The sequence below is a fragment of the Hemitrygon akajei genome, chromosome 3 (genome assembly GCF_048418815.1).
Source record: "Hemitrygon akajei chromosome 3, sHemAka1.3, whole genome shotgun sequence".
Lineage (NCBI taxonomy): Eukaryota > Metazoa > Chordata > Chondrichthyes > Myliobatiformes > Dasyatidae > Hemitrygon > Hemitrygon akajei.
The window spans coordinates 44069471-44097134 of record NC_133126.1 but is presented as its reverse complement, the minus strand read 5'-3'; the positions used below and the strand labels follow the sequence as shown (position 1 = coordinate 44097134).

The following is a 27664-nucleotide window of genomic DNA, read 5'->3' as shown; positions in this document are numbered from 1 at the left end:
TATTACGTTCAGATCTACAGCAGGGACTATGCTCAACATATCCCAAGGTTAAACTAGCGTGTGGAAAATAGAACAAAGTGACAAGTGAGTTAGCATCGAGCGTTGTCTTGACTTGTCCGTTCGTTCTCTCCCACCGAGCCCAAGGCTACCAAGCACGCAGCGTGCATCTGCCGCGACACGTTCCCGACCCTCGCGCTCGCGAGCTCGCTCTCCAGGTTCCACCCTGTTGCCAATGGGGGGAGGGGGGGTGCTGTCAATCAGGTGACGTCTGTCTGTTTCCGGTGGGTTGCTTTGTGGAGAGTGTCCGATTGCGAGGAGTCGGTCAGTGTCGGAGTGGGGTGCCCTTAAATCGGCCCATTATTTGCCCGCACACGATAACGGGGGAACCGGGTCCGTGACGGCCGATATCTGGGTTCTGGGCGGCAGGAGGACGAGGACCGAGGCACGTAACGAGGCGGACCGTGGGATGAGCGCCGCCGGCTTCACACTGACGACAAGACGCCGAGGCGCTTCGGGAGAGCGAAAAAAAAGGAAATGAACAACGCACTTGAGCAGCCGAGCTGGCTTTGCAGGGCAGGGCTTCAGTTTAACTAAGGCTTAAGTTTATTTTGGCAGAGGAAAGGATCGATTATTTTTGTAGTGGGGAAAGCGAGGGAAGGAAATATTATGGCTAGCTGGGCCTGAATGTGGCTGATATTTTTTTACCTTTTAACTTCAACCGTGAAAATGTCTGTTCCTGCGTTTTTAATGTGAAATAAATCACTGCTTTGATCTCTTTCGGACGAGTGAGGCGCTCAACAGTCGCCCTTTGAGGAGGATCGTTTTAGGGTTAGACAAAAAATAAAGTTGAAACGATAAAATGTCAGCGAAGGTTCGACTGAAGAAGTTGGAGCAATTGCTCCTGAACGGACCTCAGAATAACGCAAGTTCAATGAGTGTGGAGACTTTGTTGGATATTTTAATATGTTTGTATAACGAATGTAGCAGCTCGCCTATACGACGGGAAAAATACATCGCAGAATTCCTGGAATGGGGTAAGCAAAGCCTTAGGTGATCCGTTGTAACATCATAGACATTATTTGACCTGTGTCCATATGCGCGAACCAACTGTGTTTACTCTCTTTAGAGACATTTTTTATGAATCGCTTTGATCTTCCCTAGCGATGTAAGCGTCGGAAAATGGTATTTATTAAAACTAGCAATTAGTAATCCACATTGTGTTTCGAGCGTCTAAATGTGGTTTTCTTAAAAATACAGACGGATAAAAATGGAATTCAACACAAAGTTTACCTAATGGTAGTAGTTGTGTTTGATTCCTGTATAAAAGATGTTTCCTTACTAACATGAATGACAACTGCTTGATCCACTGCAGTCATTACAGCCTATTGACTTTTATTTACGAGTATCCATGTATTTCACAATTTGAAATAAGTAGGTGGAGAGATGATGCTTAAAAGGTGTGGCGCGTTCCTTCTACCACAAGTTTATCCACATTTTAATTCTTGATATTATTCTTCTGGAGATTAGTTTGCATCTGAACGTTGGAGACTGATATATCGTTAGTTACGTGAGAGTAGTAACAGTTTTAATATTCTGTTTGGTGGTCAGCATTCTGTTCCAAATTAAGAGGATTCACTTCCTGTGCTCTTTCATTGACGTCAGTAATAAGATTAACAACTGAATGGTGATGCATTATATCACATCTGGCACAAAGTGCTAAACTATTGGATATCTCTTGGCTGTGTCATATGTTTGCAAGATTTGCTTTGTTCCAAAGGTGAAAGGCAGTTAAGGTTCACTTTTAAATTGCTTGAAAACGATTTTTTTCCACAAAAAGTAGTAGCTTTACAATGTGTACAGTTCAACTCATAGAATCGTATCTTCAGCATTATTTGAGATTCACATCATTTTGTGTAACTAGCAATGTCTGCTATAGTTTTGGAAATTGTTAGCTTTACAAACCGGTTCAAAGGATGTGGGTGTAGCTGGAAATATCTGCAGTTATGGAGCCTTGAGATTAGATGACTTTTTTCAGACTCGGGTCATCTGTGTGGTGAAGGTATTCCCGCAATGCTGCTAGTTAGTTCCAAGATTTTGACCCTTGACCAAGTACCTCAAAGGAATGATACTTTCCAAGCCAGAAAGGTGATGTTAATGTATGACTTTAGGTGGTAAAGTTTGAAGGTGTGGTGGATGCTACAGATGCAGGATTGGCATGTTGTGGTAGCACTTTCTATAGGTGGCATGTATGGCAGCCATGATGTGTTGGGGTGGTGGATAGAATAAATATTTAATAGTCACAGATATTCTATAATGTACACTGGAGTTCTCTACTTGCACATACCACATATGACAATTTTAATTTTGGACTGATTTGCAAAATGCACGTGGAATATAAAAGCAGTACCATTTTGTCATGTATGCATGAATCAGTTACACAGATTATGTAAATGAACTTTTCATTATTTTAGTAAAATAAACAATATTTCTCAAGAGGTTTAACATCAACTTCTAACCTGCTTTTAAGTGCATTTTATTAAATTACTTTATTTCAGTGTAATCATTTTGAAGTTAGCTATGTAACATTACAGTTCCCACAGCAGTATTTTTCATCAGTCTTTTGTTTTAATCAACCATGCAGATGTATTTAAGATGTTGAAGGATTTTGTAATGCACAATTTGCACCTTGCATCCAGTAAATTTTATCATATTTACTATGTAGTACTAGACTATTTTTAACAGCTGTCAGTGCTATATGGGTCATCTCAAACATTTAAATATCCAGGCCTCTGTACTCATGAGAATATGGGTTGTTCAAGATAATATGGTAGAAAAAACCTTTAACAGTGCAACAATGGTCATTTCAATAAACCTGTAAAATATGTAAAAATATGAAATTTTACAGATATGGAAGGAACTCTACATTTGAGCTTTATCTGTTTGCATAGTTCTTAATTTGTAATTTAAAAATTGTACTGGCTTCAGGTTGGTGCTTTTGTTGTCCTTAGTAAGCTTCTGTACATTAAATTTATAGTAAAGCTAGCTAGTCAGTATTATAGAAATTAGATTTCATGTAGGGAGAGATTTGTAACAGCATATTATGATACTTGTAGAATAAAAATGCGACTGAGTTTTAGTTTTGGCATTTTGGGTAATAGAAGTTCGGTTTTACAGAATTAACAAATCACCATCAAAATATTTTGAGATGTGGAGTAAAAATTTGCTCTTATGGATTTTATGTGGGGGAGTGGAAAGCCAATTAAGCCCATTGCAAAAGAAACCACAAATGTTATCAGGTGTTCGCATTAAGAAAAATGGTACTACGGGTCTAAGCATGCATCTCCTTTGTAACACGTGTGTACTGTAATGTGCTTCTGTGCACTTGGATTTATTCATCTATTAATCTGTAATCTATTTAAAAACACTTTTTGAATGTTACCAGTTATATAAAGTGACTGCAGCTGTCATATACAGATTTCTAAAAAGCACTTGTAGTCTTCCATGGTAGTAAAGAGAGAACAAGTAGATGTAATTAATCTGGTTTTCAAAATGCCTCTGAGAAAGTACTACACAAGAAGATGGGGTAGGGAGAGGTAACATATTTGATTTTTCTATTTCTGTTTTTTAACTGCAAGAGAGTTGTGGCTGCAGATCAGTACATCATTGGAAAACGGCCTCAGTAAAGCAGTCAGCATGATCAAATATCCCACCCAGCCTGGTATTCTCTATTCTTCCCTTCCCATCAGGCAGAAGATGCAAAAAGCCCAAAAGCACATACCACTGGGCTCAGGGACAGCTTCTATCCTGCTATTATAAGACTATTGAACAATTTTCCTAGAATGAAAAGATGGATTCTTGATCTCATAATTTACTTTGTTGTGGCCTTTCATCTTACTATCTGTGCTTTCTCTGTAGCTGTTACACTTTACTGGAGCCTGCACCACCATTCAGTATGATCATGGCTGATCATCCAACTCAAAACCCTGTACCTGCTTTCTGATGTTATAATGAATTGATCTGTATGTACAGTATGCTAGACAATTTTTTCATTGTACCATGTGACATTAATAAACCAATTTACCAGTTTAATCCTCTATCATGAAGATAAATTGGCCTTTGAGTTTGCGATGCAGCTACTAAGATTCCACAGAGATTAGTATTGAGTTTTAAGCAATTCACAGGTCATATTAATGCCATATATTAAAAATATAGACTGTGATAGATTGAGGTTAATCAATAATGCAAATCTGAGTAAGAAAGTTGATTGAGGAAGACACAGAAAGCCTGCAAAGATTAAGCAAATGAACAAATGCAGGGGGGAAGAGGAGGTCGTAGTGCATTATGGCAAAATGTGGTTGTCCTTTTGACAGGAAGAATAGGGAAATTTTGAGAAGCCAATCAATTTTTGTGTACAGGGAGATCTTGAAGTGCAGGTTCATGAATCATAAAATTATTGATTCAGTAGGACAAACAGTTTGGGAGAGAAAAAGTGAATGGTTCTTGGCTTTTATTGCAGAAGTAAGGTTATCTGCTGGAATTGTTTTGGGTTTTGGAGAAAGTACCTGGTGTACCATGTACAATTTTGGTATTAGTTCCTGAGACAGGCTGTACTTGGTGGTGGTGCAGCTTAAATTTACACAAATGTCTCCTGAATTGAAGAGGTCATTGTGCGAGGTGAGAGTGTATTGGATTGGCCTCTAATCTCTGCAGTTTGGATGCTAAGGACATTATGGAAGTAAGCAGGAAAACAGAAGAAGTTTGGGATCAGTCATGATTTTTTTTAAAAGACAACAGATCTGAGCAAGTGCATGATGTATCCCTCTTCCAGGTAGCCATCCTCTTCAATTATTTCACTTTGTCTACATCTTCTGCTTGCTTTTTTAAAAATCTTGATTGTGTTTCAGAAAATATTGGAGTCTGTGACATGCTGTTTAGAATTAGATTGAATGATCTCGTGCTCTGCTGTCCCTGGAGAGGACCAAGAGCATGAGCTGCCTCGTGGAGAAGACCAGAGAAGGGGCATGGGGCTGTGATTGTTTTAATTTTGAACTGTCGAGGAAGATTGGCGCAAAGAGGTGAATGCGGAGGAAGTCAACGGTCGCTCTCCACGGATGCCGTGGGGTCAGTGGAGGTCGGTAGCTAGGTTGGCGTGGTGGTTGCTCTTCACGAAAGGACTGAGTTTGTGCAGCCGGTCTCCTTGATGCTGACGGATGTTTTAGAAATTCTGATCTTTATGTGATTATTGGACTGTAGTTTATATTGGTCTGCTTCAGTTTTCTGTGTTTTCTTTCTTGTTGCCAGTTGGTGGGTGGGCGATGTGTTAACTTTTGTGCGAGGGAGGGGTTGGGGATTTGGGCTCTGATGCTCTTGATATTTTTCTATGTGGGCGATCTGTTTTTTTTTTGAGTGTGGGAGAGGGGTTGGGGGTTTGATGCTACAGTTGCTATTTTTTTGGTGAGGGTGGGGGTTTGGGGTTTTTGATGTAATAGTTGCCGTTTTCCGGATGGGCAATCTGTTAGTTTTTAGGAGATGGAGGTGGTGGAGGCTGTTTTGGGTTTGTGAGTTTTGTTTCTTTTTCTTTTCCATGCGGGAGGAGGGTGGGTTGATATATTTTCTTTCAATAACACCATGGGTTTTGTTATTACATGGCTATCTGGAGAAGACAAGTATCAGAGCTGTATTGTACATGGACACTTTGACAATAAAATGAACCTTTATTGCTTGTTCTTGGGTTTGGTGTACGTTTGCAAAGAAGATGAAAGGGTGAAATTTCTTGAGGTTTTCTGAGTCATCTTTGACAGAAGTTTGTGTCAGTAGGGTTTCTGCTCAGTTTTAATGGGTTTGGGATAGGCTTAAAAATTCTTCGCCTTCGGTGAAAAGTAGTACAGTTGGCCCTCTGTATCCGCGGATTCAATGGACCGCGGATCGCAAAAACCCGGAAGTTCTCTCTCCAGCACTCGTTATTTGAGCAAGTACAGACTTTTTTCTTGTCATTATTCCCTAAACAATACAGTATAACAACTATTTACATTGTATTAGGTATTACAAGTAATCTAGAAATGACTTAAAAGTACAGGCAGTCCCTGGGTTATGAACGAGTTCCGTTCCTGAGTCCGTCTTTAAGTCAGATTTGAAGTCGGAACAGGTACATCCGGTATTATTTCGCGTCAGTTAGTCAAACGTTTTTCTTAGTGTATAGTACATATTTTACCTTTCTATGCATATAAAACACTTAAGAAACATATGTATTTCAATAATTAAACCACTGTGTTGCTTAGTAGTAATTGTAGCTTTCATCGGGGCAGGGCCTTTCACATGCTCCATTAAAATTGTTCCGATTGTTGACTGACTGTAGCCTAATGCTTTTCCAATGATCGATGGCGTTTCGCCTCTTTCTGATCGCTTTATTACTTCCACCTTATTTTCAATCGTGATTGTGATTATTTTCGTGAACAGAAACACTGCGGATTCAGAGCTGCACCGCCAGGTCCTAATGTCCACCACACTGAACAGGTTAAATAAAGTCCGAGGTTCCGCTGGGTCCTAAAGACCACTGCACTGAGCCAGGTTAAATAAGGGACTTGAGTATCCGCATTTTTTGGTATCCGTGGGGGGTCTCGGAACCAATCCCCCGCGGATAAGGAGGGCCAACTGTAATTCTATTTGGATAAGACAAGAGTCAGAAATGGAAGATTCAAGTAGGTCGATTCTGCTTCCTTCTATTTTGATGTTGTGCACTTGGAGTATAATGTAAAATTTCACGTTTGACAGAGGTAGGATTTGGGAAACAGTGAAGCTATTCATAATATTGTTGCTCTTGCTAGCAGTGCTTCTTCTGAGTTTCAACAAAATCCAAGTTTAATGGAAAATTGGACCTGTATATTTGGATGCCAAAGGAAGCATGTGGGGCAATTGATTAGTTTTGATTATTTCTTAAATAAATCCACACACCTAAAATGGCTTGATTGGCTTTAAAATCACAGTTATACAGCACAGAATTGAGCTTTCTGCAGCGTTCCCAGTCCAAGCCAAGCTTTTAGACAGAATTCAGTCCTAAAAATTGAATCAACTGTCTAAATCACAGATGACTTGTATTTTTCATATGATTTTTAAATTTCTTGTTGGCCTTTGTATCTTTTATAGTGTTATAATATTTTCATAAAACATGGCAGAGGTTGATAGATTCTTGATTTAGTCAGGGCATGAAGGGATATGGGGAGAAGACAGGAGATTGGGGCTCAGTGAGAAAGTGGATCAGTCATGATGAAATGACAGCAGACTGAATGGCCAAATTGGTCTAATTCTGCTCCTATTTACAGCTTATAAAACTTGTAGTTTTTAATTTTAAAAATCTGGAAAATTTGCTTGCAATTTCTACTTACAGAATTTGATTAAGGAGGGTGTTAAGTATGTATTAATAATGTGGTTAGAAAAATGTGTGCTGTGCATTTGTCTTGCATCAGATCTTAGTACTGAAGGTTTTATGAGCTATTTATGTTTGGATATTTGTATTGTCTTGTATTGGAACTAAGTCATTTGGGCTGCTTGTATATATTTATATATTTTTAATGTTAAAGGAAGTTTAGATGTTGTTTATCCTTATGGCACTTTTTAACTCTTGTATCTGCAATAATTTTGTTACTATGGTGTTCAAGTTTGAAATAGTTCTGTAAATAATTTAATTAAGGGTCTGCAGATGCATACAAAGTAAGTGGAAATTCCATCACATACTTTGTTAGATTCTTATTCATTTTACAGTTTAGAAAGTGATCATATCAAGGTTCCTTTAATACTAAATATCACTTTGTGTTTGCAGAGTTTCAGTTCAGAAATCTGTCTCAGTAGTATCGAAGAAGTTACCATGAAACACGCGGATTTGAAACTAGAAAAATGAATTATTGAAAAGAACATTTAATTTTACTTCAAAAATTGTATTTGTCATTTGCCTTGGATGTCTATCACACTCCAGAGATTAACATTTGAAGTTTTCAAAACCATTTTTTATTCAACCTTGCAAATTTTAGCCTATTCTTGAATTGTAAACAATTTGTTCCCTTGTTTTACATATATCAGAATCAGGTTTATTGTCACAGATATTAGCCATGAAATTTTTGGTTTTGTGGCAACAGAGTAGGCTTAACAAGTTATAATAATAAATAGTGTGAAAGATGAATAATGAGATAGTGTTCATGAACTGTTCAGAAATGTGATTGCAGAGGGGAAGAAGTTATTCCTATAACATTGAATCAATTGTCAGTTAATAACATATAGATTTTTAAAATATTAGCCATCCATACAGATGTTTTGACTCACCCTAATTATGTTAAAGTCTGGGAAAAGCAGGTAAAGACATACAGCCACTTTGGGGGGGGGGGGGGGGGAGAATCGCCTTTGTGGTAGTCTGAAGTAGTTGAGCTAAGTTCCTTGAGTGTCAGATCATAATTTTATTTTATCCAAACTAACTAGCAGACTATCACATATCTAGAGATATGTTGTTTGCCTATGAATTGTTATTTCATTTTCAAATAACTGATCTAACTCCATATTGTGTTTTATTTTAGTTTATATTTGAGGACATAATTTACTATTGCGCAACATCTTTTCCCCAGAAGGGTTTCACATGCATTGTTTCTTAACCTTTTGTTTCACAAATTTCAAATGACTGAGCTAACCCTTAGACAAGTTAAAAGCATCAAACCTATTCTTGTAACTAAACACTGGAGGAAATACAGAAACATTCAGGCAGGATCTGTTGAGAGATATTTGGTTCATGTTTCTGGTTGATGTAGCTTTTATCAGAACATGCTTTTATTTTTGGATTCTTCATTGACAGTTTATTTGTTTCTTGTTAAATTAAGAATCTCCTGTTTTGATTCAATTGATACCTTCTTCAGAGGATGTGTAAGTACCGACTAGAAACTATGTTGCAGGTTTACCTGTAATATTAATACATTAATTTGTTTTGTACAGCACTATGTAATTCTTGTTAAATACCTGAAGCAGCAGTTGGTGGTTATATGTAACAGGAAAGACTCTCGTTTAATGTTGATAAAAGGCAAATGGCAAGATAATAAAATGGTTTAAAATGGTATTTTTATGCCTTCCATTCATGGCAGTGCAGAATACATGCATTAAAATCATGTGTGTGTGTGTGTGTGAAAAACACACATATAGATACACGCATCCAGGTTGGCCATTGCTGTGGGCTTCCTTAATTTTTCTGTACTTGAAGAGACCATTCCTCTGGCGTTTAGAGCAGCAATGAAGCCCCCCACCTGTGATGTACGCAGTTGTAAAAAGATTCTTGATAGCTGTTTTTGTAACTTTTTACTTTTGACCAGTCAGGGTTGTTGGCCTGAACAGAACCCCCAGACGTGGAGGACTGGTGAACCACTCTTAGTGTGACCTCTTCCCTTTGACCCATTTGGCATGGGCAACCCTACCAAGAGCTAAACTACACAACCCTGACTCCAACCAACATAGTTCTCCAAGCCTCCAAACCCTACAACAAGGTTGTGGTCCTCTTTGAGGACTTGAGGATATGGTGCCTATGAAGTAGTTTAATGGTAGGGAATTTCAGGAAGTGATCCATGAGTGGCAATGGATCAGTGAATATCTCAGCGAGAATGGAGGAGGTTACTCAGTGGGAAAATTATTAGTGACCTCTTCATGCCTGTTAGTGCAGAATGTGGTTAGGTCTAGGATCTTTCATGAGGACCTCCCATTATGATGTTTGTCATTTGTCTAAGAAAATCTCCCTTGGCTGTAATTTGTTTGGGTTTCATGTTGAAGTAATCTCAGTGCTATTAGACTAATACAATAGTCGCTATTTCCTTTGTTTAACTGCTTAGAAATAAACTAATGCAAAGGAAAAAATCTTGCTCCAGTTTGGTGTGTAATTATTTATAATACACTTCAAATAGTACTTTTGAATTGAGACCCCTTTCTTGCTTTAAAGTAATATCTTTAACTTCATGTTCTGAGTGATAATCTTGTGAAGCTTATTAAGTTTCCTGGGGCAGTTTAATAATTGGTTTGAGATTTTAGCTGTAAATTTGATCTGTTGCCTAAGCACTTGTTGAGATTCCCTTAATTAAAAAAAGCCATATAATATAAAGATGGCTGGTTTCATGTATTATGATATGATTGTGTTATGGCAAATTTACTGAGTATCACTTATGTTAAACTTTTCCCTTTTTCTTTCATCCTCCTCACTTTTAGTTACATGATATTGCATTGATATTGCATTGATCCCTGTGCTTAGAGCAGTTAGTCCATGGTATTGAAAATTTAATGAATAACCTTTCAGGTTGGAAGGTTTTAGTTGTAATCAACCAGATGCAGTGCTTTTGTAAGTCTTTTATAAAAAAATATGTTAAATGGCAGGTAATATGCACACCCATAATGAGTTCCAATAAACTTTCGTTATTATTCAAGATTGTTTATTGTCATTCAAGTGTAAAGGTGAAAGAATTTATTGTTATTCCAGATCCAATGCATCATAGGAAACACAATAAGCGTAAAGAACACAATTTTTAAAAAATATAAAAAAACACAATTATAAAGCAATCCTTAGAGCTTTTGCACTTCATATGTTGTTTGTTTTTATATATTTGAAATTCCCAATAAGTAAACTGGTATTTTTCTGTATGCCCATTTGGTAATTTATTGTTCTGAAATGTGTGCAATGAAATTATGTTTCACAATTTTGACACCAGTTTAGCAGCAGGAAGTGCAATTCTCAAGACTAACTACAACAATGCAAGTTTTGAGGAATTTGGACAAATTACATCCAACCTCTGAGACATCATTACAGATTACACAGTTGTTGGCTTATAGATGAATAGTTTAGGGATTCTTAATACTTGTAAAAATATTAAGCGGTATGAAGATGCTTGTAAATTTATCCTCGGATATAGTTGTTGTATAAGGTCTTGAAAAATTGGCTGTTATTGAATTTTACTTGAAATGGGTAACACATTTAATTGCAACCATTTATAATGTAGTATTAGACCCAGTAGTTTTCCATGAATTTATTGACATTATTTAATCTAGAAAGATTATTATTTTGAAAGTGAAATTTTGATTAGTTTGGGAAGCAAAAGTCTGTCAAATCTACAAATCAGAAATTTTGATTCTTTTTGTTTCCATAGATTCTGGATTTTATCCTGAATTGTTATATCCTGATAATATTTTTGCTTGGATCATGTGCATGCTTTACGGATATCTTCCATCTGTTAAATTCATTGTGATGGAATAGGCCCTCGACCATCGCCCAATTATTTATACTAATGCTACATGAATCTCATTTTATTCTCTCCATGATTCGTCATGTTCCCCAGGTTTTATCATTTGTCTACACGTTAGGGGCAATTTACAGTAGCTGATTAACTGACCCACCCATGTTTCTTTGAGATGTAGGAGGGAACTTAGAGCAGCTGGAGTTTGCTAGTGCTGCTCTGGGGGTGGGGGGGGGGGGGAAGTTTGAGCTAGATTTGCAGGGGGAGGGGAACCCTGTTATAGCAGATAGTGAGGTGGAGGAGGATGAAGGTCATGCGAGAACAACAAGTTATGTGCATGGAGTAAAGCCAGATCTAACATATAGAGAGGCTTTCAGGAAAGAGAAGCAGAATAAAGGGTGTAAAGGTAGTAAGGTAGAAGAGCTGAAGTGTGTGTACTTCAATGCAAGAAGCATTAGGAACAAAGGTGATGAACTGAGAGCTTGGATACATACATGGAATTATGATGTAGTGGCCATTATAGAGACTTGGCTGGCATCAGGGCAGGAATGGAATCTCAATATTCCTGGATTTCAATGTTTTAAAAGAGATAGAGAGGGGGAAAGGGGAGGAGGAGTGACATTACTGGTCAGGGATACTATTGCAGCTACAGAAAGGGTGGGTAATGTAGCAGGATCCTCTTTTGAGTCAGTATGGGTAGAAGTCAGGAACAGGAAGGGAGCAGTTACTCTATTGGGAGTATTCTATAGGCCCCCTGGTAGCAGCAGAGATACTGAGGAGCAGATTGGGAGGCAGATTTTGGAAAGGTGCAAAAATAACAGTTGTTATTATGGGTGACTTCCCTAATATTGATTGGCACCTGATTAGATCCAATGGTTTAGACGAGGTGGAGTTTGTTAAGTCTGTCCGGACAGATTCCTGTCACAGTATGTTGACGGGCTGACTGGGGAATGCCATACTAGATCTAGTATTAGGTAACCAACTGGGTCAGGTCAGAGATCTCTCTGGGTGAGCATCTTGGGGACAGTGACCACCACTCCCTGGCCTTTAACGTTATCATGGAAAAGGATGGAATCAGAGAGAACAGGAAAATTTTTAATTGGGGAAGGGCAAATTATGAAGCTATAAGGCTAGAAATTGTGGGTGTGAATTGGGGTGATGTTTTTGCAGGGAAATGTACTATGGACATGTGGTCGATGTTTAGGGATCTCTTGCAGGATGTTAGGGATAAATTTGTCCCAGTGAAGAAGATAAAGAATAGTAGGGTGAAGGAATCATGGGTGACAAGTGAAATGGAAAATCTAGTCAGGTGGAAGAAGGCGACATACATGAGGTTTAGGAAGCAAAGATCAGATAGGGCTATTCAGGAATATAGGGTAGTAAGAAAGGAGCTTAAGAAGGGGCTGAGGAGAGCAAGAAGGGGGCATGAGAAGGCCTTGGTGAGTAGGGTAAATGAAAACCCCAAGGCATTCTTCAATTATGTGAAGAACAAAAGGATGACAGGAGTGAAGGTAGGACCGATTAGAGATAAAAGTGGGAAGATGTACCTGGAGGCTGTGGAAATGAGCGAGGTCCTCAATGAATGCTTCTCTTCAGTATTCACCTTTGAAAGGGAACTTGACGACGGTGAGGACAATATGAGTGAGGTTGATGTTCTGGAGCATGTTGATATTAAGGGAGAAGAGGTGCTGGAGTTGATAAATTACATTGGAATGGATAAGTCCCCAGGGCCTGATGGAATATTCCCAGGCTGCTCCACGAGGTGAGGGAAGAGATTGCTGAGCCTCTGGCTAGGATCTTTATGTCCTCATTGTCCATGGGAATAGTACTGGAGGATTGGAGAGAGGCGAATGTTGTCCCCTTGTTCAAAAAAGGTAATAGGGATAGTCCGGGTAATTATAGACCAGTGAGCCTTATGTCTGTGGTGGGAAAGCTGTTGGAAAAGATTCTTAGAGGTAGGATCTATGGGCATTTACAGAATCCTGGTCTGATCAGGGACCATCAGCATGGCTTTGTGAAGGGCAGATCCTCTCTAACAAGCCTGTTAGAGTTCTTTGAGGAGGTGACCAGGCATATAGATGAGGGTAGTGCAGTGGATGTGATCTACATGGATTTTAGTAAGGCCTTTGATAAAGTTCCACATGGTAGGCTTATTCAGAAAGTCAGAAGGCATGGGATCCAGGAAAGTTTGGCCAGGTGGATTCAGAATTGGCATGCCTGCAGAAAGCAGAGGGTCATGGTGGAGAGAATACATTCGGATTGGAGGGTTGTGACTAGTTGTGTCCCACAAGGATCGGTTCTGGGACCTCTACTTTTCGTGATTTTTATTAACGACCTGGATGTGGGGGTAGAAGGGTGGGTTGGCAAGTTTGCAGACGACACAAAAGTTGGTGGTGGTGTGGTTAGTGTAGGGGATTGTCAGAGATTGCAGAGAGACAGTGATAGGATGCAGAAGTGACAGATGGAGTTCAACCCGGAGAAGTGTGAGGTGGTACACTTTGGAAGGACAAACTCCAAGGCAGAGTACAAAGTAAATGGCAGGATACTTGGTAGTGTGGAGGAGTAGAGGGATTTGGGGGTACATGTCCACAGATCCCTGAAAGTCGCCTCACAGGTAGATAGGGTAGTTAAGAAAGCTTATGGGGTGTTAGTTGAAGGGTAGAGTTTAATAGTCGCGAGGTAATGATGCAGCTCTATAAAACTCTTGTTAGGCCACACTTGGAGTACTGTGTCCAGTTCTGGTTGCCTCACTGTAGGAAGGATGTGGAAGTATTGGACAGGGTTCAGAGGAGATTTACCAGGATGCTGCCTGGTTTAGAGAGTATGCATTATGATCAGAGATTAAGGGAGCTTGGTCTTTACTCTTTCGAGAGAAGGAGGATGAGAGGAGACATGATAGAGGTATTCAAGATATTAAGAGGAATAGATAGAGTGGACAGCCAGTGCCTCTTCCCCAGGGCACCACTGCTCAACATAAGAGGACATAGCTTTAAGGTAAGGGGTGGGAAGTTCAAGGGGGATATTAGAGGAAGGTTTTTTACTCAGAGAGTGGTTGGTGCGTGGAATGCACTGCCTGAGTGTGGTGGAGGCAGATTCACTAGTGTAATGTAAGAGACTACTAGACAGGTATATGGAGGAATTTAAGGTGGGGGGGATATATGGGAGGCAGGGTTTAAGGGTCGACACCAACATAGTGGGCTGAAGGGCCTGTACTGTGCTATACTATTCTATGTAAACCCACATTGCGATAACAGGCAATGTACAAAGTCCACACAGTCAGCGCCAGAGTTGAGATTGAATCTTGGTTGCTGGAACTGCGAGGCAGCCGCAGTACTAGCCATATCAAGGTGCTGCTTGGGTTGTATATTGGTAATTAAACAGCAATTGATTTGAATCTAGCTTCCTGAAGAAGGATAATGTATAGAACAATATGTCTTTCTAATAAATTCATTTTCTGCAATCTCAATGTTGCTGGTAGGCCGGTATTTGTTATCCATTCCCAAGTGCACTTTAGGAAAAGGCTGGTGAGCTACTTTCTTGAACTGCTGCAGACCTTTTGATATGATGCTGTTTGGTAGGAAATTCCAGAATATAGACCCAGCAAAGATCAAGGCAAGCTACTTAGATGTTGGAAGAGATCTTTTAGTTCAACTGCTGCCTTCGTCCTTGTTTGTAGAGGTTGCAGATTTGGGAGGCATCTGTAGTTGCTTGAGCAAGTAATTGCAGTGCATTTTCTTGATGGTGTGCACTTCAGTACAGTGCCACTGCTGTGTACCAGTGGTAGAGTGAATGAATACTTGGGATGGTTGATTGGGTGCCACTGCTTGAAATTTGTTTGAGCCATTGTTAATGATGGGAATATAGTTATTATCCACCGTTATTCAAGACTAGCTGTGCAGGACTGCAAAGCTTTATTCTGATCTGTTGTCTCTCTTGCATGCAGTTTTTGTTTTCTGCAGTTAGTCTTGAATTGCAGCATCTTTATGCTGGTACCTCATCCTTATGTAAGCTTCCAGCAAGCCCCTTACCACTGCATCAGCTGGCTTGACAGTAATGGGAGAATGAAGGATCTGCCATTTCATTTGCTTATCGTCCACAGTGCGTCATAACTGCCCAACTTTGAGATGCCAGATCTGATTTGATACTGCCACACAACCCCACGGAAAGTGACCCTGATGTAAAGAATAGGTATTGCCTTCACAAGGCTTTGTTTGGTCACTTAGTTTTGCTATTGTGGACAGATATATCTAGCACAAGCAGCTGGATGAAGATGTGGTCAAGTATTCTTTCTGTGGTATCACCACAGTCTAGCAGATGTATTCTGTAAGAATTGGCCAGCTTGGCCTGTAGTAGTGCTTCCAAGCTACCTGTGGAGTTGGATATTGAAATTCTCCATCCAGATTACATTCTGCACCCCTGCTACTTTCAGTGCTGCTTCCAAATATCATCCAATGCACAGAATCCAAACAGATTTGAACTTTGCTGTTGAAAAAATGTTGAAAATGCGGTTTAACCTTCAAAGTTATCATTTGCGTGACATAAACAGAGAAACCTTAGTTAATTTAGAATTGTAATCTGGAGTGAATTGTTCTATTGAAATATGCAGTATAATAAATAATCAGTGCAATAATACAGTGATGCTTAGAACTGGGTTAAGTTGGTACATGTCCTCAATGTTGGTTCTAAGTTTATACTTGCTCCTTTATTGAAAGTCATTTCTAAGAAGAAGCATTACAGTAAAAATTCTGCAGTAACTGATTGACTGGGTGATAGTTACACATTTGTGTAGGGAATTCGAAAGCCGTGAGGCTGAACCTTGACTTGCACTGGCTATTAATTTGGAGCTCAACTACTACAGTAGTTCCGCATGAACCTGCTCTCTATTTGTCAGAAAGCAATGTTAGTTTATTGGCATTTGCAGAGAAGTATAATTGACTCCCCGCAATCACTGCAGCTCTTTGCGGAATGTACTGCCAAGGAAAAGGGGGTGTGTGTATCTCTATCTTTGCGCTGTTTTAGAGACTTTAAAATCAAGTTCAGCACTGAAAGTTGCTTCATGGTAAATGTACAAAGTACTGTCAGTATGTTGTGCTTTTATTCTTCAGTTAATCATTGACATCTTTTTAGTACAGTATTCAAAACTAAGTACCAACTATTTAAGTTTTGACCTATCCATGTTGGCCAGTTTAACATTTTTTGGTTAAACATTGTGTCTGTGTCTTAGGAGATTCCAGCTTTCAAAAGTAAGTGAAAGTTTCAACAATAATTTGAACTTGTATGGTGCCAATAATATTACAAACTTTTATAAGAGAGTGAAACCAGATTTGACTGGGGTCACATAAGATACTGGGAGAGGTGAGCTGGGTTTAAAAAATACATCTTGAAGGAAGAAGGTTATGTTGAGAATTTCCAAACTTCGTACTTGGATACCTTAAGGCATGGGGATATTAAGTGATCGACTCGAGAGCCACTTGAGATTTCAGTGGGTTGTGATGTTGGAGGAGATGTGAGCAATGGAGAGGGACAAGGCCCTGAAGGCTTTTGGAAAACCAGTATGGGAATTTCTCAAGTGTATATTGATGGACTGGGAGCCAGTTTTAAGTCACCGAGCGCATTGGTAATGTGAATGGAGTCTTATGTGAATTAGGATATATGTAGGAAGTTTTTAGATAAGATTGTCTATTATTAGTACAAGGTGTTTGTTTAGGTAAGAGAATGCTTGAGTAATCCATCATGGTGTTAACAGGTGTGGAATAGTTACAGCAGCAATAAACCATGGAAGAATTGACATTGATTTTGCAGAAATTAGTTGATGGTCTTGGTGGTAGGGAAATTGTGAGATGGTAATTCATCTCGGGGCTAAATGGGGTATCACTCTTTGAATGGTTAGATTCAGATTTATTTAACACATGTACGTCGAAAAATACAGTGAAATGCATTAGAACTGGATAGTGTTAAATGTGTTAGAACTAGATGTTGCTAACTTGTGTATGGAGCTTTTTTTGTAATATTGCCTGGTCAGCATGTAATTTTTTGAAAGCACCAAAATAAAACCTTTTCAGGCCCTCTGATACCTTTGAAATGTGGAGAAATGTTTGGGATATATGATGCTCAGTGAATCTGGGATGTAAGAGATACTGGATTTGGTGAGAACTTCACAGGCACAGTAACATCAGAAGATTTGAGGTGTGTATTAATGATTGAGATGAAACCTCTACCTCAGGTGAAGGTATTATCAACAATATCAGCAGATATTAATGCATACTGTAAGTAGCATTATATTATTTTTGATCTATGCAAAAATAGTATCGTTTACATTCTTCCATTACCATGCTGTTAAGTCATTTGGTTTTTTAAAAAAAGATTTTGCTCAGTTGACATCTTAAGAGCTTCTTAAAAATATATTGTGCTGTGGATGAGCAGATAGAAACCTTTGTTATTCTGCAGCTATATCTTTTCAAAATGCATTTTGATGTCATTAGAAAATTATAATACATGTGAAATGAAGAAAGCAATAAGTCATTTAGTAAACAACAAGCATAGATGTGATCCTTTATTTTTTGATTGTAGCAGGAAGGCTTTCTTCATGTATCTGTCTGTGAGCACTTCGTGGTGTGTGAAGCATTTGCCTCAGCATTTCTGACAGTCACTTACTGAGAGCATTTTGCTTGTACATATGGTGAGAAGTGATTTTTAAATAACTAAATTGCTTGGATAGCAAGGCCTATGTGAAGTCTATTTAAATGACTTTTCAGTCAAGAAAGCCATCCATTGTCCTTATTAGTTTTGCTAATAACTATGATGACGTTAGTAGAACAGAGTAGGGATGCGGAAAATCACAAAGCTTACAATCATATAACATTTGAGAGTTGGCTAAGATCTGTGTTATTGCTCGTTTATTTGGTGTTTAAGGTAATTTAGTATCTTTTTTCTCAGAATGTGATATCCTAGCTTTGTAGTAGATGTGACTATATAAAAATAAAATCAACTTGGTCATTTTTGTGTTGCTTGCATATGTAATGTAAGGGTTTTGGATGGAGTGGCAAAATCAGTGAGATGTCTAGTTTATGAATTAAAAGTAATTGACTTCCTTTTGTATGTGAGATTAACATTGGTCTTTCCTGACAGTTATCCTCATTGCTAAAAATGTAACAATCTGATTGCTCACAATAGTTTAGTCACCGTCTATTTTTCAGTTGGCGAGGTAAAAGCTTTGTCAAACCTTTCATTGTCAAATAAGGAAATAATTGCACAAGAAGGTCATGGAGGCAACTCTGATAAAGCTTACACAGCATCTGGCTGAGCACTTGGTATAGTAGACTATGGACTAGAAAATGGTATTGCTATCAAGATAAAGTACAGTGTACAGTTTATACAGATCAAATCATTACAGAGTGCATTGAGTTTGAATAAATTAAAATAATAACAATGCAGAATACAGTGTTAAAAGCTACCAAAAAAGTGCAGTAGAGATAAACAATCAAGCGCAAGATCATAACAAGGTGGATTGAAAGATCCAGTCCATCCGATCATACGAGGTCCATTCAAGGGTTTTATAAGAGTGGGATAGAAGCTGTCCTTAAACCTGGTTGTATGTACTTTCAGGCTTTTGTATCTTCTGCCGGATGGGAGGGGGAGAAAAGTGGGTGTCCAGGGTGGGTGAGGTCTTTATTGTCTACTTTTACTGAGGCAGCAGGTATCAACAGACAGCATAGATGGGAAGTTGGTTCTTGTGATGTGCTGAGCTGCAACTCTGCAATTTATTGTGGTCACATGAAGAGCAGTTGCCATACCAAGCCATTATGCACCTTGACAGAATGCTTTCTATGATGAATCAATAAAAAATTGGTAAGGGGATATGAAAAAGAGAAAATGCTGGATTTTCACCATCTACAGTTTAAAAAAAAAGTTTTTTGATGGTTCGCTTAGAAACATCTTACGGAAGGGCTGAGGGTCTGTTTCTGTGCTGTGTGACTACGTTTTCAGCTGACATTTGCTGGATGTAGATATATTTCCATTAGACTCAATTAATATAGGTAGGCAGATATATACAAATTGAGTTGATTCAGTTAGTAACTTCCAGACATAGTTTTAATTTGGTCCATATGTGAGGTAAAGCACACATGCCAAAAAAATCTTTGTTTCTTCCCTAAGCCTTTTCAATTCGGGTGCCCATGAATTTCAGAAAGCAGGAAAAGCCCAAATGTGTCGATATTTGTGTGTGCATGTATTCCATTATTGCTCTCTGCAAATAAATCTTTCCTCTGTATGGTATGATCTCATGATTTTGTCACAGCTGTGGAATGAAACAGGGAAGGTAATATTTTTGAAGAGGGAGTGTGTTGAGTGAATTTAGTTTCTTGCAACTTCAACACATTTTATTTTGCTTTCAGTATTTCTATTTGTGTAAAACAGTCATGATAAATGGATGTGCGATATTTAAAAAAATTGTGTTAAAGCTGTATTTGACACTTTATGGTAGAATGTTCGATTTTTCTTAGTTATAATCGCATATACAGGTTTCCCTCACTATCCGAAAGTAGTGTTCCTATGAAACCTTTCGTAAGCCGAAATGGCGAAAAGTGAAGAAGCAATTACTATTAATTTATATGGGAAACATTTTTCAGCGTTCCCAGACCCAAAAAATATCCTACTAAATCATACCAAATAACACATAAAACCTACGATAACACTAACATATAGTAAAAGCAGGAATTATATGATAAATACACAGCCTATATAAAGTGGAAATAATGTATGTACAGTGTAGTTTCATTTACCAGAATCGGGAAGACAGCGAGCACACTGGAAGGTTCTCACTTTTTTTAATCATACAGTTCTTTGTAAGCATTCAAAACATCCTGCAAACCTGCACTAAACCTACGTACCCTTTCAAAATTAAAGTCATGCTTTTCTTCAATCACTGCAGCACTGTCAATCGTAGTGAAAATCTCACACAGTTCAAAGCTATGGCGGCTTGATGCTGAGATGCTGAGCGTAGTTGCCGGGGAAGGAGCCTGGCGGCGCCATTCTCGCTGCTCGGGGCTTGCTGCAAAACAAGCGCTCAATGCTATTTTCTCTTTTTGCCTTTTTTCATAAAAGTGAAAATCTTCTTTGGATTTCTTTCGGTTAACGAGATCTTCGTAAAAGCGAACTGGCGTAAAGTGAGCTTTCGTAAAGTGGGGGATACCTGTAATGAAAATTAATAAACAATAACAAATTGTCTTAATTGTTACATCACATTTAACCCATGATCAACAGTTTCACAGTACAGAAAATCCTGTAGAGAAGAATGCTTATGAAGTTTGGAAGTTTATTGTTTTATTATTGTCACACATATAGAGGTATAATGAAAAACATGTCATGCATACCATTTGTAGAGATGAATTCATTACTGTAGTGCATTGAGGTAGTAGCAGGTAAAACAATAAGGGAATACAGAATAAAGTGTTACAGTTACAGAGAAAGTGCAGGTAAGATAATGAGGTGCAAAGTTGTAATGAAGTAGATTGTGAGGTCAAGTATCTGTGTATCATACTGAGGAACCATTCAATAGTCTTATCACAGCAGGACAGAAACTGTCCTTGAACCTGGTGGTACCTGCTTTCAGCCTGACAGGAGAGTTAACAAGAGAGAACATCTGATCTGAGTGTGACATTTAGTTATATTAGCTGCGTTACCAAGGCAGCTAGAAGTATACTCAAAATCTATGGTATAGAGTGGAGCCTAGTTTCCTTAAGGTACTAAGCTGTGTCCACCACTCTCTCTAGTTTCTTGCAGTTATGGGCAGAGCAGTTGCTATATCAAGTCATGATGCATCTGGATAGGATGCTTTCTGTGGTGCATTGACAAGCTGAGGGTCAAAGGGAGCCGAATTTCTTTAACCCCCTAAGAATTAGAGATATTGAGCTCTTTTGTCTGTGGCAGCAGGTCCACCCCTAAGAAGTGACATCTTCAGAATCATTGATGTAAACTCACACACACACACACACACACACACACACACACACACACACACACACACACACACACACACACACACACACACACACACACACACACACACACACACACACACACACACACACACACACACACACACACACACACACACACACACACACACACACACACACACACACACACACACACACACACACACACAATCATCATGTCACTAGGCTCTCCATCTATCTTTGATACTGCACCTTTAGTAATGATGCTAACTCACACTATTGTAAACATTATCAATTTATGCAGTAACCCATGCATTATTAGTTTTGTTAATTTGTTGGAGGAGTCTTTTATGCACTTATTTTTGACTGAAAATGGGATTATGTTCTACCTTTCCATTACTGATTTGGTGATCATGACTGTAGTGATGGTAACCTACCACCACCACCACCACCACCACTCTCATACAAAGTTGACAGTGTCCATGGTGACAATGTGATGGTACAGTAGTGCTTAAACTTAATTGTTATTAAAGTTAAAAAATTATGCTTGGTTAACAAGGGATGGGTGAAGGTTAGTGGGGTGGTAGGGTGATAATGTTGTTAGTACAAACATTGGGTATCAATTTCACACATAGAAAGGTAGTTATGGTTGTTGAGGATTTATCATTCTAGTGCATTCATTAAATGACACAATATGTAATCCCAAGGTCTTGACAAACATCTCTAAAAGCAGAATGCATAACCCACTGTGGTATTCTGTAATCTAAATATACAAAATTTAATAATTAAAAATGATTCATTAGAAATACTGTAGCTGTACATAACTTCAGATTCATGTGGTTGATTCTTAAATAGTCTAGCAAGGCACTCAGTTGTAACATGTGTGGTGAATAAAACATGACTAACTACCTTGGCATCAGATTCAGACATTGCTTCTGGCCCAGTAGATCTTGCAAGTCCTCCTCACAAACATCTGGAAATGGGTGTCTTAATTGGGGAAACTTCCCCACACATTCATCAAGCAACAGCATGATATAGTTGCACTGATTGATAATACCTTACTCAAAAGTTGGTCCTGGAATCCTTCATCACTATCCTTTAAAAAGCCCTGCTGGCAGAACTTTTTGCATATAATCCATTAATAGCATGCAAGTGGGAAGGATTAGTCCTGGAGGTCCTCCGTATTGACTGCAGACTCTAAAGTCTCATGACATCAGATCAAACATGGATAAAAGAACTATGTATTATATGGTTACCACCCACCATTCTCCCAGCTAGAATACAATTCAATTCCAGCAGCTTGTCACCTAATCAGTCTACTTTCAGTTGATGGTAAAGCAGTAGAAGGTGTTGACAGTGCTATCAAGAAGCATTTGTTGCCAGCTCACCATCTCCCAGTTTGTTTTGACAAGACCACATGATTCAAATGTCTACAGAAGAACTGAATTCGCAAAATAAGTGAAGAGTAATTATCTTCAGCATTATGGCAGCATTTTACTGAATGTGAATCTCACACAAAGGGAGGTAGTTATGGTTGTTAGGGATTTATCATCTCACTCCTAAGAGTTCACTGCAAGAGTTCGAAGGACATGTTCCTTGGTCCAATGGTCTTTCGTCAGCATCAGGTAAGGGAAGTTAGGAAGTTAGCTGTTAAATGCTGAATGTTGAGTTCCATGTACAAGTCCTCAGCAACTAATGCCACAAGATCTGGAGAACCAGACAGACAGACATACTTTATTGATCCCGAGGGAAATTGGGTTTCGTTACAGTCGCACCAGCCAGGAAAAGTGTAAAAATATAGCAATTTAAAACCATAATTAATTAAATAATAATAAGTAAATAATGCCAAGTGGAAATTAATCCAGGACCAGCCTATTGGCTCAGGGTGTCTGATACTCTGAGGGAGGAGTTGTAAAGTTTGATGGCCACAGGCAGGAATGACTTCCTATGACGCTCAGTGTTGCATCTCGGTGAAATGATGGTGGAATGAGAAAGATCTGGTACATGCTGGTAAGTGGTAAACACGTGCAGTGCAAAAGTTACTGACAGTAGTAATCTGCAAAAAGGAAGAGCCTCAGTGGCAATTCAGTGGAATTGCCATTATTGAATCCTCACCAGCAAGCAACATCTCTGGTGTCACCATTGGCTGCAAACTTATTGAAACCAACCACACACATACTATGGCTACAAGAGCAAGTTAGAGGCTGAGTATACTGAAGTAACTGACTTTCCTCCCGACACCACAATGCCTTTCCACCATCTAAAAGTCACAAGTCAATGTGATGGACCCCACCTCTATAGGCTCGCAACATGCCCTCCACCCCTCTCTCTGGCACTGCTCTACTAGCTCCTGGGAGATACAGCACCAACACTACTTGGAAAGTCTCAAACTACTCAGGATAAAGCGCTGTGCTTGTTACCCTGTACTGTCAATATTTAGACTGCAAGAGAGCACGTACTATTGGGTCCAAATATAGCTGCCTCTGTGATGGTGCTGATGGTTGTTTTTTTTTTGTTTGCAACCCCAGTAATGCCAAGGTAAGAGTAGGTTCTTCAAACCTACTGTAGAACCTGTAAACCCCACATCTATAGTCTTGTATCATGCCCTCCACCCCTGTCTCTGGCACTGCTCTATCAGCTCCTGGTATTTGGCTTTCTTACACTCAAACACCTCTTCAGTCTGATATTCCCAGGCACCGTCAGTTCTACCATGACCATCTGCTTCAAGATTTTTTACAGAATTGACTATGTCATGCGACTATGTCATGCCTCAGTGATGGTGATGATGATGCAGTGATGTCAGGAAACTTCAATTGCTTGCCAAGATCGACTTTCAGTTGCCAGTCAGATGCCTTGGTGAGCAAGCCTGCTGGTGGTCTGGGCTGAGGCTGTTGTTGGTCTCCAGCTTTGACAAAGGCTACGGGCAGTCTGGGTTGGTGGAGGTGCATACTGTTGTTAATGGCTGAGGAGATGTTTTCTGCCACTGCCTTCAGCAGGTGTTCATGGCACCACAAGTAGTGGACTTCCCTTAGAGCTTTTGGGTAGCTGCTGAGGATGTGTTCTAGTGTTCCTCTGTCAGGGCAGTGAGGACATGATGGTGCCTCGCTTTGTCCCAAGCAAAAAGGTTTGCTGAACTAGGCAGGATGTCATATACAGCCTGCATGATGAACTTGATGCACTGGGGTTTTGCCTGCTAGATGTTGGACCAGGAGATCATCTTCAGCATACCCTCCCAGTTTGTCTAAACTCCTTGCTGCCCCATTCCTTCCATCCTGGTTTTACACACTTCCTCGACAGCTGCTCACACCTCTTCCTAGAGCAGTTTGTGTCTACCTCTGCCCCTGCCCTGGGCTCTGTCAAAGCAGGTTGAAGGGAAGCTGTACAGTCCTGCCTGACCCGATGCCACTGTCCCTACCAGATCCCTGTGCCTCAGGTGAGACTTCGCCATCTCCACTGCATCCTTGGCCTTCCACTTCCTGCCTTTCCAGTGCTTGGGGTCACTGAAATCTCAGTATAGTGACAATTCAAACATAGCTGTTATAGAATGGGGCTCTTAAGATGAACTCTTCGTCTTTCAATCTGCATAAACCTTTCTCAAACATTTTGCCCTTGAAATAATTTTCAGGTCTCAGAGAACTCCTGAGTGAAAGTTATCAGATATACAGCTAACGCTACGTTAGTGTGATCAGTAAGTTGTAGATATAATAATCCAAAAATAATTGTCAATACTCTTAAGTAGAGAATGAATTTTTTTAGCCAGTCTTTCTTGGGGAAAAAAAACAGTTAAGCTTAGCTTACCTTTCATGAAATTAATCTTTCTTTCCCTTTCATAAATTTTAAAAGCTCATAACGGAAACATAATGAATTTCTGTTAAATAACTGACTTAAGCCAAAATTGGATTTAATTATTCTAAAGGTAGACTCAGTAGATTTAATTTAAGTAAAGGTTGTTAATTGATTTTAATTAATGCTATTTACAACATTAAAATTTATTGACAATGTTGAATAGTGAAGTTAGTAAGAACCGTAAACCAAAGCAATATGAGTAAAAATATAGCATAAAACACAACTTTATACAAGACTTTGAAAAAACAATTTCTTACTAAGTGGCATGATCCGGCTCAAATATTGGCCAAGCATGTAAAACCTGTGTTTGTATTTTGTTGTGCAAATACTCAATTCTGGTTTGAACTTGAGCTAAGCACGTAAGGCATATATGTCAAACTCAAGGCTCGCGGGCCAAATTTGGCCCGCGGTGGAATTATCTTTGGCCCGCGAGATAATATCTAATTACTATTAAAGCTGGCCCCAGTAATCGAAGCGCCTATGGCGTATGATATGGCTAATGCTGAGTTTATTCAGGTACCAGGTTTTCAGGGTTTTTAGTGTTTATTTGGCAGTCTTGCTCGGCAGTCTTCTTCATAAGAAACGGAATTTGTAAAGTGAAACACTTTGTAGTTATAGCAGAGACTGAGACACATGAGAACAGGCTGAAAAAACAGAGGCAACGAAAGCTGCGTTCGCACGCGTCCGACTGATCCGGCCCGCATGAAGCTGCATTTTGCTCAATCCGGCCCGTGACCTAAAATGAGTTTGACACCCCTGACGTAAGGATTTCACCTTTAACTGAAATGAGACTATTTCTGTCCTTTGCTCTTGATGCTTGTTAAACAAGAAAAAGCTGGCTCATACATGTAAGAAGTTGAAAACTCCAGCAAAATGTTCATTGCTTTCCTATGAATGGCAGGATATTCTTCTTTCACAGAAATCCAGAACTTTTCCAGGGGCAGGTCAGTAAATCTCATCTTGAGTGCATGATCATTCTGCAGCTCACAAAGTTCTCCCTTTTCTCAAAGTCAAGTTCTCAGGCTGAGCAGAGGATTTGGAGAAAAGATCCCTTACCCAGTCATACAATTGTGTTGAAAGGGATGAAAATACTGTTCAATTTTGTTCTGCAGTTCTTCCAGCTAGTTTTCAATAAAATTCGAGACTATCTGATATGCTTTCTCACTCTCAAGCCCAAGCAGCAGTGGAAACATTTCAGGATTTCCTTTTGCAACATGATTTTTCCAAAGATTCAGTTTCCTTTTAAATCCAAGAATCTTGTCATTTGAAGGTAAAACATTTTCTCTAGGGCCTTGCAGAGACTTGTTCAACTGGTTCATATCGTGAAAATTGTCTGCTAAGTAGCTAGTTTCTGCACCATTTCTTCATCTTCAAAGCACTTAGCAAATCTGGCCTACTATTTTCTTGAAAGTACTCCTGCAATTCACCTTTCAGCTCAGACACCCTGTTGAGAACTCTTCCTCTGCTAAGCCACTGGATCTTTATATGTAGCAGAAGATTGGTGTGCTCTTTGCCCAGGTTTTCACACATTCTCGAGTGAACTGGTCTTTGTTTAATAAAGTTAACCATTTTTGTGCATCATCTCCAAGAGTTTTTGACATCAGTACCTCTCTGAAGAAAGCAGTGTGTTGTGACAATGTCAGGGTTTTCTTTTTTTAACAAGAGAAACGAAACTGCTTACGGAGAACTCTTAAGGAGGTTGTTATTATGATCTCTCAAGGAATCTCTAGCAACCTCTCGCAAAGCCCTGGGGCTTCCTGATCTACATTGTTATGGCCTTGCTCTTTATTTGTCTACCTGCACTGTACGTCCTCTGTAACTGTAACATTATATTCTACATTCTGTTTGATCTGTTCCAAATTGTACTGCCTTGATACACAGGTTTCCCCCGCTATTTGAAGGTAGAGCGTTCCTATGAAATGGTTCGTAAGCTGGAATGTTGTAAAGTGAAGAAGCCATTACCATTTATTTATATGGGAAAAATTTGTGAGCGTTTCCAGACCCAAAAAATAACCTACAATATCATGCCAAATAACACACAAAACCTAAAATAATAGTAACATATAGTAAAAGCAGGAATGATCTGATAAATACACAGCCTATATAATGTAGGAATACTTTTCTACAATTATTGCAGCACTGTCCACCACAGCGAAAATCTCACACAAGCGCTCTCGGCAGCACTCGCGGCAAAAACACAAGACGCGAGCGCTCCTGGCAGAAACACTCTTTCCAGTAACCTTTAAGCTATGAAGCTACCGAATAACACATAAAAATACACAGCCTACCTATATAAAATAGAAATAATGTATGCCCAGTGTAGTTTCACTTACTGGAATCAGGAAGACAGTGAGGACACTGATGATCTCGTACTGTCTTATCTGATCGCTTACAAATCTCTTACTATCTTTCCTTTCAGTTAGTCCTGATGAAGGGTCTTGGCCCGAAACGTCGCAATCTTCTCCTTATAGATGCTGCCTGGCCTGCTGCGTTCCACCACCATTTTGTGTGTGTTGCTTGAATTTCCAGCATCTGCAGATTTCGTCGTGGACACTGATGATGGTTAGGGTGGTGGGACACTGGGGTGTCATGTCATCGTTGCCTGTTTCTGTCAGGGCAGGC

At 39.3% G+C, this 27664-nt stretch overlaps 1 protein-coding gene across 4 annotated transcripts in view; it reads left to right on the top strand.

The window, feature by feature from the left end:
- The first annotated feature begins 271 nt into the window (after window positions 1-271).
- The window catches only part of cdc42bpb (CDC42 binding protein kinase beta (DMPK-like)), a 198209-nt gene continuing 170816 nt past the window's right edge, over window positions 272-27664 (top strand). For all 4 annotated transcript variants that reach the window (XM_073039719.1, XM_073039718.1, XM_073039717.1 and 1 more), the window contains exon 1: window positions 272-1034. In XM_073039719.1, the coding sequence (XP_072895820.1) occupies window positions 860-1034 (175 nt within the window). In that variant the 5' untranslated portion in view covers window positions 272-859. The remainder of the gene's footprint in view (window positions 1035-27664) is intronic.